The sequence below is a fragment of the Priapulus caudatus genome, unplaced genomic scaffold, assembly GCF_000485595.1.
Source record: "Priapulus caudatus unplaced genomic scaffold, Priapulus_caudatus-5.0.1 Scaffold564, whole genome shotgun sequence".
NCBI lineage: Eukaryota > Metazoa > Priapulida > Priapulimorpha > Priapulimorphida > Priapulidae > Priapulus > Priapulus caudatus.
In genome coordinates this window covers 70058-83140 of record NW_014577625.1, presented here as the reverse complement: position 1 = coordinate 83140, position 13083 = coordinate 70058, and the positions used below count along the sequence as shown (strand labels likewise).

Here is a 13083-nt window from a genome sequence, read left to right as displayed (position 1 = left end):
CCCCCCCACGTCAATAAGTGGGGGGGATGCATCCCCCCATCCCCCCGCTATCTACGCCCCTGCCCACATAGGCATGATCCATTTTATCATACCAGTATCGAATCATAATCAATCATGGAATCATCCGCGAAGCAGATGATTCCCATATGCATAGATATCTACTATATACACCTCCACTATACCGCCTCGTGTATGGTAGATATCTTGTAGATATCTATGCCCATATGTATATCGCGACACTGACTATAGCGTTTACGATTATTAACTGTTCACAGAATGAGAAAAGCTACTCTATTTCGCCATCAAAATAACTAACATAAGCTTCAAATTGTCGTACGAACATACCTTTGAGAGAATTTGCTCTACCATTTCAATTATTTTTTTAAGAAAATGCAATCATGCTCTCCGTAACCTAAACATCAGCTACTTCCTTTATAATTAAAGCAGAAAAACTTATAAGGAGAAAAGGCCACAGTGCTAATTTTAGACATAAGATTTTGAGACAGGTTAAATCGCAATAAAAACGGGGAGCGAAGCAGAATAAAAGCGGAAAGCAGACCACATTACTTAACATTTTAAGCGCTATATATACTAAGCATGCTTATACTAACATCATAATAGTATCACGTGCGCCAGCTAAAATCTTATTCCCTATTTTAAAATCATGTACGTTTGAAGAGTATGATAAAAAAAATCTATACGATAATCGAATACTATTACGGGAATGATAACTTGCTGATAAAAATAACTGATCAATTAGTCAGCTTTGGCCGATGCCAAGGGTCTGACTTGTGCAGACAACATTCATTGCAATGACGATGAATCAGTCCATCAGTATAGGATTTATACAATGTGTGCGTAGAAACACAATTCAAGGAAATAACCTTCCTACAATTTTGAAGTTAAATTTGAAGTTTTAATACTTTATCGAAACAAACTATATATGATCACAGAGCATATAGCTATACGTTTTATCGTGACGTACCACTTTAGCTCTAGCTAAAGTAAGCATTGCGAATTATTAAAAGTTGCACTCCGAAATGTCGTTTGTTGATTTTGTAAGCAATCTGAGGATTGAATTTGTTGTAACACATGCAGGATTTAAGACTACACGGGAATGATATATCTAGCGATATTTAAGCGCAATGTGAGGTGTAGCAATGTTGAGTCGTTGGCCGTTGGTCTATACTACACCCGCCCTGCTGCGCGGGTGCAAAAGGGCCCATCTCGACTAACTAGCATCAACGAAAAAACTGATAACTTTGCGCTTGTTATGACGAAATGGAACCCCGCTGAACTCAACGTCTAGAAATAATACGGATTTCGCGGGCAGCGCGACTTACAGACGCGCGCGCGGTCTTGTAAACGCCCATAGAGGCGGCGGTCACGGCAGGTTACGGCCGGGCTAACAAGCGCTCTCACAGTGTACGCCATACCGACTCGATGACAGCTCACGCGCCAGCGGGCGAGCCGCGGTCTCGGCTTGAGTTCGCTTCCTCGCGCAAATGCGGGCGGCGAGCGTCTGCCGCGCCGAGCAACAATTAGTCGCTTCACGCGTGCGTCTGTAGCACGTTTCTGTATGTACGTGTGTGTGTGCGCGCGCGCGTCTCGCCCGAGTTCTGTCCGTCTGAGTTTGCGTGCGCATCGCTTGCGCTGCCGTGCGCGCTCGCTTTCTCTCTCTCTCTCTCTGTCTCTCTCTCTCTCTGTGTCTCTCTCCTCGCGGCCAAGCACCGACCGGATTAGTTTACGACGCGGCCACGCGCGGAGGCTGACGTCGCCAGCGACAACAACTCTTGTACACGAGGCATATAGAACGCACCGACGAAAGATTGATTTACTCACACTGTCCGAGGGGCGTATATAAACAGCGGCGTGCCATCGGCGCAGAATTTACTGCCGAATCGCTTGCGTCGACACTCTTCGACTCTTTTTTTCACTCTACTCCGAGTGTACATTATATACATATATATATAAATTGTGGACCGCCGGAGCGGACATGCACCTGTGGGCGAGCAGGAGCCTGTGTGGTACTGCGCACTTGAAAGCTAAGCCTGGTCGTATTGACCGGTGGGTCAGCGCTGGTCGAGAGCGCTAGATGCTCGAGTGTGTTGACAGCCGCTGACCGATCGAAGCGCCGTCTGCGATTATGCGCGCGTTTGTGTACTAATGAAAAGCGCGCCGCGAGATTCGTCGCTCGCTCGACGTCTCCGCCTCGCAAGATTTTCGCCGACTTCCGCAGAAAGTCTCCAGCCGCGAAACAGCTTTGTGCGCGCTCGGCTCCCCCGATCGCTGCGAGCAGAAATTCGCGCACGGAAACTCGCGTTCGGACCTCGTTGCTTTGTTCTCTTTGCGATTGAAAGGCGCCCGTGGTTCTACGCCGTGTTGTTGACGATCCGAGCCCGCCCAAAAAGGTTCGCTATACATGTGCGGCGGCGCAGCGGCAGCGAGGCAGAGCGCGCCTAGCAGAGAGCCGCTATACGCACAACTCGCCCGTGTTCCCGCCGTGGATTTCTGATTGCGCGTCGCGACAGTGTGTTGGCGGCTGCGCCCCACTCGTCGCCCAGCCTGTCTGTCATGCAGAACGAGTGCGACGTAACGCTACAGCTGACGTACTACGAGCCGTGAAGGATGATGGCACGACACGCGAGAAGGACGACAGTCGTACTTGCTGGTTTGTTGATATCTCATTTCGCTTGGTATTGTTTTATTTCCGAGGTGAGGACGGAGTGCTTTTGAATGTGTGGCTATTGCTGAAACGCACCTGCGTGCACGATTAGTAGATTAGGTTTTTGGATCATTTATACCTGCACGTACATTTTAGTTTTGACGTTATGATTTATTGAATGTTAAACATAATTTGAGATTCACGATATGTATCATCATGATTACATTCCATTAATGTTATAGTTATGCCACTCGAACATGTTTTGCACTGTCAAAATTCATTACATTAATTACTTAGCAACGATATCATAAAACAAAATAGACAGCGGAAGAGGGCGTGATATTTCTTGTCGTCGCAGATACAAGACGCGCTAGCGTTCAACCATAGATATAGAAGAGAAGATTCTATATTCTCTTCTATATCTATGGCTCAACGCAGGGAATTCAGTTGTTTACACAGTGCGTTACAAAAATATGAATTAAGGGTACTTAATCACGCCGCGTGTGAGATGTTGGTATGCATTCAATTATATAACCCAATCGTACCTAATCGATACTACCCAATCGTACTACCTAGGCTATACAGGTGATTGTTATTGATATCGATTTATTTATAGCAGGATTAGTTTCAGAATTAAATATACTTTCTCAAAATGCAGTAAGTCTCATCATTTATAAAGCCATATAAATACCGTTTTCGGGTTCATACAGTAAAGTAATAAAAATAATACATAACGTAAGTTAGCAAAATAACATACATTCACTAAGACGAACCTATCTTTTCATATTTATGGTATGTGAGATACGGCTCTGCGACATGTTCACCAAATTAATGACCCAGGAAGTCGCTGTTTCTGTTTTCCTTGCCGTTTTCTTCTTTAATTAAATTCTTTACGATATGTTCTTCTGTGCCCGTGCGTGTTCTCACCCATCTCATTTATGCGCTGTCGTCCCTGCTGCTTTCGTACACCTGTTTGCCACGTTCCGTTAGAAATCGTCACTGTCAAGCAAACAGACAGGGCATAGACAGGATAGCTCCCTTACTACAAGCACAATATTGTCCTTGCGGACCAATAAGTGTAGGAAAATATTTACCGGTCTTGTAAACGTGTTGTTTCGCGCAGCTTCGCCACTGTTCGCTGCCCATTTTACGTCTTTTCAATGCGACCTGTACGAACGCACGGACTGAAGGAATTCACTTGGGGGCACATCGCCGTGCCGGTTCCCGCTGCTGGAATATTGGTGTTGACAGCTTGCCACCGATGATCTCATTAAAAGTTCAAAGCGACAGAGTATCTAGCGACTGCCTTCTTGTCAAGGGCATGCAGCTTGCGGTTACAAGATATGAAAGTGCACCAGTGCGATGCACACTCGCTTCACATGAGTTTGCCGGCCCGGAGAATGAAATGGCGTGGGCTGTGGTTATCCGGAGTTTGTTGCGCTATTCCCAAAGGAACGCTTGAAAATACTGATCTGAGTAAATCACTGTTGTTATAACAAATCGAATTTAAGTCCCCGTTTAACGTAAAGTACGAGAAATTGGGATAATATAACGAATTTGTAACAGTCGGACAGGGATAAAGTAGATTAGTTGTATAGGATGTTGAATAAGAGATTGTGTCGTCAGATTTGTAACGTATATTTTTTTCCGGCTACTATATATATCCTCTAGTTTTGTGGGAATCGAAATAGCGAAAATAGACAAAAAAAAATTGATAAAAATTTGCAACCTTTCCGTCTTGAAACGAATCATTTCATAGCCATAGATCCGCTTATGAATATGCTGCATCGTTTACGCCACGCCAAGTTGACATTAGGTACAAGTGCTGACTATGTAGAGTTTCTTGTGCTGTACCTATCGCCATGCCAGGAGTACAAGCGAACATTAATGAATTTCGGGTTGTTATTGCAGTGTTTCTAACCAGCATTTTAGAGTTGCTGGCGGCTCCTGGTCAACAAGCAGATTTTACACCTTGCGATACTATTGTGTACAACGTGCAAGCTCACAGACCGGATGTCCGGATGCCACCTCCTGTTGTAGGCCGTTGGCTGTCATCCAGGCAAGTGCACATTCTTGTTTACTAGCAGAGCTATCGCAAAACTAGCTTTCACTAACATTAACTTTAGTAGCATATCAATCGCAGGCCTACTGTCGCTAATATACAAACTACACTTATGCGAAACCTCGCTAACAGCCTGATTAAATCAGCGTAACAAACAAACAGTGTACTTACAATGACCTACAGAATAATTAAATCAAGTGATTAGTTAACAATGACCCACAGAATAATTAAATCAAGTGATTATCATTAGTTAACATTTTAAATTGCATCGCTATATGTATGTCTATTTAATCGCTTGTGTAATTATGTAAATAGTGTTCGATAGGTACAGTCATCATAACTCGCGAGATTATTTTTCCGGAAATATATACAAAGACGAACAATGCTCCGTAGTATACTATGTATGATTTCTATGGCTCATAATGAAGGTACCATTTCGACGCATATTAGCGGTTATTGCCTTAGAGCATCGACCAATGTAACGCAAACACTATAACGCTATACCGTTAGCGTTACATTGCTCTAGATTATTATCTTGTTGGAGCTATATTATTTTCACTCGAATTTTAGAGTGGAGTTTCACACTATAACTATAACTATTCGCATTAAGAGAGCACGCGAAGACAGAAATATCCCCGAGGAAATCACGACATTATACAACGCTTTATATGGGTAAAACACATATACATACAACATGTATAGGCATACAACATGTGCCTGCGTTTTAGAGCGGCTATTCGCTTCCACAAACTTCGCCATTCGGTGTCGTATATATTTACGTCCGCCAGCGTTCTGCGGCCGAAAATCGCATTTCGCGAAAGTTAAACGCAATCTCTCTCAATTTATTTTCACGTCGCCTTCGTTTAGCAGAGTTATACATGTCCACATGTCGCATAGCCTCTATGTAGCGCACTGCTCTGTCGCCCTGATGGGCGTATTCAGCGCCTTGTCGACATGCGTTATACAATCTGACCGCGTTTTCCAGAGCATTGCGCCCGAGAGCAGAAATTAATCTATAGGTCTTCACGAATTGAAGCCAACCAAAATCGTTGCTCGGCGCTGTTTAGTAAGCCACCGGAATCTCATATTGTGCGCATATCGGAACCAACTGTATTGCTTGACCTAGAGCATTACACGACGCAAAGTATTACGAATGTTGAGGATTGATAGACGCTGCTGAGTGACTTTGGGTGATTACGGCAAATGAATTGCAAAGTCGTTGATGGCACTATTTAAAACGCCTGGCTGAAGCTAATAAGCACGCCAGTCAGCTTATTAGTAGTGTAGTATTTGTATAGTTTTACAATTTCACTGCGCTTATACTATCGTTAAATCGGCATTAAACCGTGTTTTTCTACCTCCTGAAATTCCGCACTGATCTTATATTAGTAGATGTTCGCGGGGGCATCCGTTGCCTCTTTTAACGAAGTTTACGCTGTCTCGAAAATACATTAAACAAACCATTTGCTTAGTTTAAAAATAATTTATATATAAACCGCTCACTCATCGCAATATTAATACAAATTCAAATGGATGAAAGCAAAGTAAAAATGGACGAGGCTAGAATGGATAGAATGGAAACCTATAGTGATGTATTTTTGATGAACGGGCATAGACACTTCGTTCATGCTAACAAATAACGGATATCCGGTGACGGATATCGGGCGTGATTCTTCTTCTCTTTCGCTGCCAACTGTCGAAGGTTAATATGTGAGTCCAATTACCTTGTCATTTGACATGAAACACGAGAGATGGCGAACTTCAAAAACGCACACCGACACCTTGCTTTAAACAAATCGGTGCACATACTTACTCGCCCTGCAATTATTTAATACTAGGTACACATACGCGCGAATCTTCCGTAATAAATCTGTATTCGCATTTGCTCTAGAGTGCTCATGAGGCGAAAGGCCCTAGGGCGCAACCACATTTGCCGTGTTTGTCTTCCTGCCGTGTCACTTGGTCGGCTAATACTGAATAAACAACCGGCAAAACATTTTACTCCAATCAAAACAGTTTCTGTTATCATTTAAAACTTCATTACTGCTGCGATCCAGCGTGTAGTCTTCCCGTGCGGTGGCGTTTCGTCTGTTGGGAGTACTAACGTCACAGACTGACTGTTTGCTCACATGATTTCTGGCGCTGGCTAGTTTATTATAAATCATTAGGTCTTCTATTCTTAGTTATTCTTTATAATACGACGAAACATTCCAATAATTGTGATATATATTTCTTGTATAAAATTGCATATTCAAAGCGGTACATTAGCACTGCGAAATTAGCAGGTAGCCTTGCTATGCACGGTTCTCTGCGTGCGCATGTATAGTAAGTAGTAAGCAGTAGGCAAGAACACCCGCGGTAGTATATAACGTACCTTTAATACATAGGGTCGGTCGTTTACCTTCTCACGAGCATTTTAATACTACGGAGATGGTGCATATTCTAATCACGCGAGTTACTCGGATAAATATTGTCCGGTGAAACCGCAGAAGATTTCCTCGCAAGATGAAAACGCAGGTTTTCATCCTACCTAAATAATTCGCGGGTGAATCAGTACGTATGTGCTGGCGATCAGATATCGTTATAGGGAAGCCACGCACACTACTGTAACAATTATCCTGCGTGTAGTGATTAAAACCTAATTATTCGAGCAGAGCTAGAAACCTAGCCAGAATGCGTGAGAAATAGAGACAGCTCAGCGATAGACTGTCTATACTCTATAGACAAGAACTGCGCGCGAGAAATGTAAACACGGCAAAGCAAAGAGTTAATATCTGCGGACTGTGTGTTGCCGACCGTGATGCACCCTCCCTCCACACACACACACGCACGCACGTACTTCCGCGCACACGCACACGCTCACGCACCAATGCGCACGCACACGCACGCATACAGACACACGCGCGCGCACGCACGCAGGCACGCACACACTGCGCGATGCTGGTTCACTAATGACTAGTTAGCAGAGGGAAGGTCGAGGACGTCAGGCCGATCGGGGAGGCGGCGGCCGCGGCGGCTTGCTCACACTCACTGGCGTAGAGATAGATTCAGTCGACTCTCGCTCTGGCCGCCGGGCCATAACACGAAACTACTATAAGTGAGTGGACTGAAATTGCTGTAGAGCTTAGCGTTGGGTGGGCCACGTAACGCCAGCGACGTCGCGCGACGACGACTGTACATGGTAGCGCGTCGCTTCTCTCGCGTTCTCGTCGCGCAGCTTCTAACAGCGTTCTCCCGGCGGTTTAATAACGAACGAGAGGATGCGCGCTAATAAAGCGATGATGCCACACGTCAACGCCATATTTATCTAAAAAAAGTTATCCAGCGATATCATGATACCTACCACACACGACTGCTACCTATACATCACGCAGACTGCTCTGCATTTGGCCACGGTAAACCTCACGTCAGAAGCGAACGTTGTCTATAATGGCTTGTTGAATACGCGCGTCTGCGCGACGTCAGCTAGAGATGTAGTTTCACGCGTAACATGAACATGGGTACTGACTAGCAACAAAGTGTGCACATCGTGCAATGGCGAGCAGTTATATCGATATATATATATTAAATTAAATTAATAAAATAAAATTAAGCGATATTTGCGAGCACGGACAGGTGTCTATGAGCCCCGGCTGCGACAGTCCTATCCGGAACAGCGCAGCACGTATGACCACGCGATTTCCTGCGACCACGAATAACCGGAGGTGACGATTGGAACGTGTCGCTATTTACGCTAGCGTCGCCGAAAGACGACGGACGACCTTCCTGCAAAGCGAGCCGCGGTGGCGCAGCGCAGCGCGATGCATGCGGCGACAAAGAACGATCGCGGTGGAAGAGACCTGTAATTAGGCAAACTACAAGTTAACAGTGACAGATTTGCTACATCGATTCCTTCGAGGACTGCCGGCGGCGGCGTGCGAGATTAGAACAAGGCAAGCCGACACGCTGCGAGAAAGTGTACGAAATCAATCGACATGTTGTCCGCGATTCTCACCAACATTTACGTTTGGCATACCAGCGAACACTGACTAGTATAAATTAGAATCGCTGGAAATCGTAAAGTGACTTCCGAATTCGTTATTCACAAAAAACGGGTGTGTTTTTATAAACATCTCTCAGTGGCGGCCACTAATCAACGGTTCATGTCTGAGTTCGGTTTGGTCGCAGCATGCCTCAGGCACCCGTGCCGCTGCGCCTCGCCTCGAGAAGAGAAGGCTTCTACGTATCCGTATACAAAAGGCGATGCGTGCGATCTTGATTGTCATGTTTCGTTAACGTTCAAGCGATGATGCGATAACACCGAGCGAGTTCGAACTTTCGAACAGACCTATGATGCGTGATCTTTCAAACGTCATCGCTTCTCTTTCGGCACGGAATTACATAGCGGATCAGTGATAAAAAAACTGTAATAATTTGCGCATGTACATGGTATAAAAAGCTGCTCTCTCATGTCACTGCAACGCGGGGTAGTGGATTAGTCCAAAGTGGAGGCGCCACATTAATTTTTTGGAATGTTTTTATTTTAAACAATGTTGTTTATGAACTACCCACGAAGCAACAAACGATGTTCGTATGAGTCGCTGTTGTTGGTCATGGCGATGGCAGTGGCGAGGATGGCAGCGATAGCAGTGGCAATTAATAGCAAGTTAATAGTGATAGGGATAACGATGACAACGGCGATGACGATGAAAATGGCGATGATGATGGCGATTGTCAAAGTGATAATAATCGCAACGACAATGGCGATGTTTATCTTGATGACGATGATGATCGTGGTTTGATGGTAATGATGATGATGGTGGTGACGACGACGACGATGACAATGCTGTTGATGGTAGTGGTGGCGATGATGATGATGATGATGATGATGATGATGATGATGATGATGCTGATAATGGTGGTGGTGATCGTTGTGTGGCGACCGTGGCGGCGGCGTCGGCGATAGCGATGGCGTCGGCGATTTTAGTAGCGGTGGCGGTAGTGTTGGCGATGGCGTACGCGATGGTGATGGTTGTGGTAAGGTTCTGGGTTGTGTCACTGAGAGGACAACCCCAGCGCCAGCGTAGTTTATTGCCGCGGGGAAGGCATGTGAGAACATTTTGTAAGATTTCGGTAAATAGTTTAGCATTTCCTTTACTCGCAGGCCGTCGTGTTATGCTGTATAGGTTTCCATGCCGGTGGCATCACCGCTGCGGGCTGTCTGCATCACTAACGACGCTGGCTCGGGCGTTTGTTTTCCTTCGCTGTCAGACACCACTATACCACTATTTATTTAGCTGTTAGTTCGACCATGCTTTGCACTTCTTCACAATTTTTTTCGAGCGCATATATTCGCACATATAACCGCTATACTGCTGCTCTTTTTTATTTAGACATCTTTTATGTTGCCGCGCCGTGATAGAAAGGACCAAACACCTATTAGTGAACTATACACGAACAAAACTTGTTGGTCCTAAGCGACATAGCCGCCAACAGAACAGGCTTGTCGGTAACCCCTTCTCCCTCATCTGATGTCTGTCTGTCTGTCTGTCTGTCTGTCTGTCTGTCTGTCTGTCTGCACGCACGCTCGCACACACATGAACACACGCAAGCACGCATGTACACACTCTCGCTCTATTTCTCTCTCGCTCTCTCGCTCCCTCTCTTTCTCTCTCTCTATCTCTATCTCTCTCTTTCCCTCTCTCGCTCTCTCTCTCTCTTACACACACACGCGCGCTCCCGCGCTCGCACACACACATATACACATGCACGCACGCACGCACACACACACACACACACACACACACCACTAATATGTATGGTCATGCATAGCGCATAGCGTGGACGATCTTGCTGTATTTGTAGGAACTCTTTGATGATCTAATGTTGAGTTTAACTATAAGGCTTGTGCGCAGACATATATGACATCGTCGTAATATGTCCGTATTAGATGTAAACGCGTGCGGTGACTATAGTTCCGATCGACCGTTGACGTGATCTCACTTGTGTCCGACCTAGTGGCCTCATCGTAGAAGCGATCAACGAAAGCAATTTTATTTGCTTATCGCTTCACGGCACGCGCCTGTGCTTCTCTGATGCAAAGCGCTGTGTACAACTTGATAAGAACTACTAGGACATGAATATAACTGTTACGAAGCATTTGTTGCGGATCTCTTTAAATTTTCTTATTGCATTATTCAGTTCTTATTGCATTTTCGCGAGCCTTTGCACGTCACTTTGCCCGGACACTGCCGTTGAACTGTGAATTGCAGCTTGAAATCAGTTCTATTTACCAAGCACTTACATGTGTGCGCTTACCCCCTTCACGCTAGATAATACCGTCATCACGCCTACCTCGTAAATTAGTGGATTATAATATTTGTTATTAGATGTAACTGTAATAGCGCGTACTATGTATTATAATCGTAAATCATGGTCGATGGCATTCTGCCCCCTGACAGGTAGAGTTGTATGCAATCTAGTGAACGGAAAAGCCACAAAATACGCACAAAACGCAGGAAAACTCACAAACCGGCTCTGGATATATCTACCTATAGCCTTATATTGATGGAAATTCTCATCGATTAGCAGCCGCAAGAGCATCGAGAACAATCGATGAATCGATAAATGTGCATCATGACGAGTATAACGGTACACTACACACTACTAAACATATTCGGGTTTACTGACGATGCCCTATTTCCTCCGTCAGTGTACGATCTCAAGCCACGTCACTATACAACGATGATTACATTAACCTGTACGCACAGTCCGCAGGACGTTAGCTAAGCAAACAAACACACAATTATAACAGATCGCCCGTGAACTCACATGGTCAACTATAGTGAGTATCGTAAACAATGTTGGTGCTCCACGCCGAGTTACTCCATGCCACCACCGGATTCTACGATTACATCGATACCCGCATCCGTTGGTGTAGGGCGCATCTGCAACTGTGGCCTGTATATGAGAAAGAATCTCATGCTTCAATTCAAAATGACGGTGAACCAGTTCGTGCCAATACCGCGGAGCTAAAAATTATGATATAGTACGTGTTTTAAAATCAATTATTGTTTAGCACTTAAACAGCCAATAGGGAATAATTAATGGGACATTGCCAACATTCATCTGTTTTTATTCGTTCATTCATGCCGCCTATGCCACGTGAACATGAAATTTCAAATCAGCTTTACTACTAACTTTACTACTATACTTTACTTCGAAATCGTTTCCTATTGAGATTTAATATGTAATTATCTTCTCTATCATTGTGCACGGTAAAGTTAAAAAGAAGTGTAAGTGATTACTTGGAGGGGATTTTAGGAAATGTGCCAAATTCTATCGTCTTGAAGGATAGCAGCGTACGATTCGAGTGTAATGCTGGGCTGTGGATCGCATATAGCTGCGGTGAAACGTGCGACTACGAGCTGCTGACCGCAGGCTGTTTACGTGATGCGGCCTTGCCTTACTGTGAAACTGGCTGGCTGCTACTGCTGTGACGGCGAGGGAAACTGTGCGCGGGAGGGCGCGGGTGCGTGCGTGCGTTCGTGCGTGTGTATGGCAGGCGAGGTGGGACACAAAAATTGTATTTAGTGTCTATCATTAAATCATTTAGTGTTTGTCAATAATTCCATGCCTATGATTGGCTGAGAAAAAATAAGTTGTATCTGATTGGTTGATTTAATGACTGTCACTAAATGGAATATATATGATAGACATTAATTCGAATTTGTGACTGTCACTAAATACCATTTGTGTCTATCATTAAATCATTTAGTGTTTGGCAATAATTCGATGCCCATGATTGGCTGAGAAAAAATAAGTTGTATCTGATTGGTTGATTTAATGGCTGTCAATAAATGGAATATATGATAGTCACTAATGAGAATATAATATGATAGACATTAATTCGAATTTGTGACTGTCACTAAATACCATTTGTGTCCCACCTCGCCTGCCATATGCGTGTGCCTATATATGTGCATATAGCCGCATATGTGTGTGTGTAAGATCAGCAACAGCTAAATGCAAGCAAACCTAGGTATTAACAGAAAAACTGCTCATCCTTATGACTATCGCAAATAAAACTATTCCGACTAACAGATTTTGTTCAGCCTCAAGTTGGCATTGCGCTACTATCACAAACCTGTAGGCCTACTGTTGGCTAGTGGCTACACACACAAGCGCGCGCACACACACACACACGCGCACGCGCGCCCGCACGCACGCACGCACACACGTGCACGCGCGCGCACACACACACACACGCGCACGCGCGCCCGCACGCACGCACGCACACACGTGCACGCGCGCGCACACACACACACACGCGCACGCGCGCCCGCACGCACGCACGCACACACGTGCACGCGCGCGC

General features: G+C 45.0%; 1 protein-coding gene across 1 annotated transcript in view; it reads left to right on the top strand.

Annotated features, from left to right (window-relative positions):
- Nucleotides 1-497: 497 nt before the first annotated feature.
- LOC106811690 (protein APCDD1-like) overlaps nt 498-13083 on the top strand; it is a 23199-nt gene continuing 10613 nt past the window's right edge. Inside the window, exons 1-2 of the mRNA XM_014815391.1 lie at nt 498-2671; nt 4577-4724. Coding sequence (XP_014670877.1) covers nt 2632-2671; nt 4577-4724 — 188 coding nt within the window. The 5' untranslated portion in view covers nt 498-2631. The remainder of the gene's footprint in view (nt 2672-4576; nt 4725-13083) is intronic.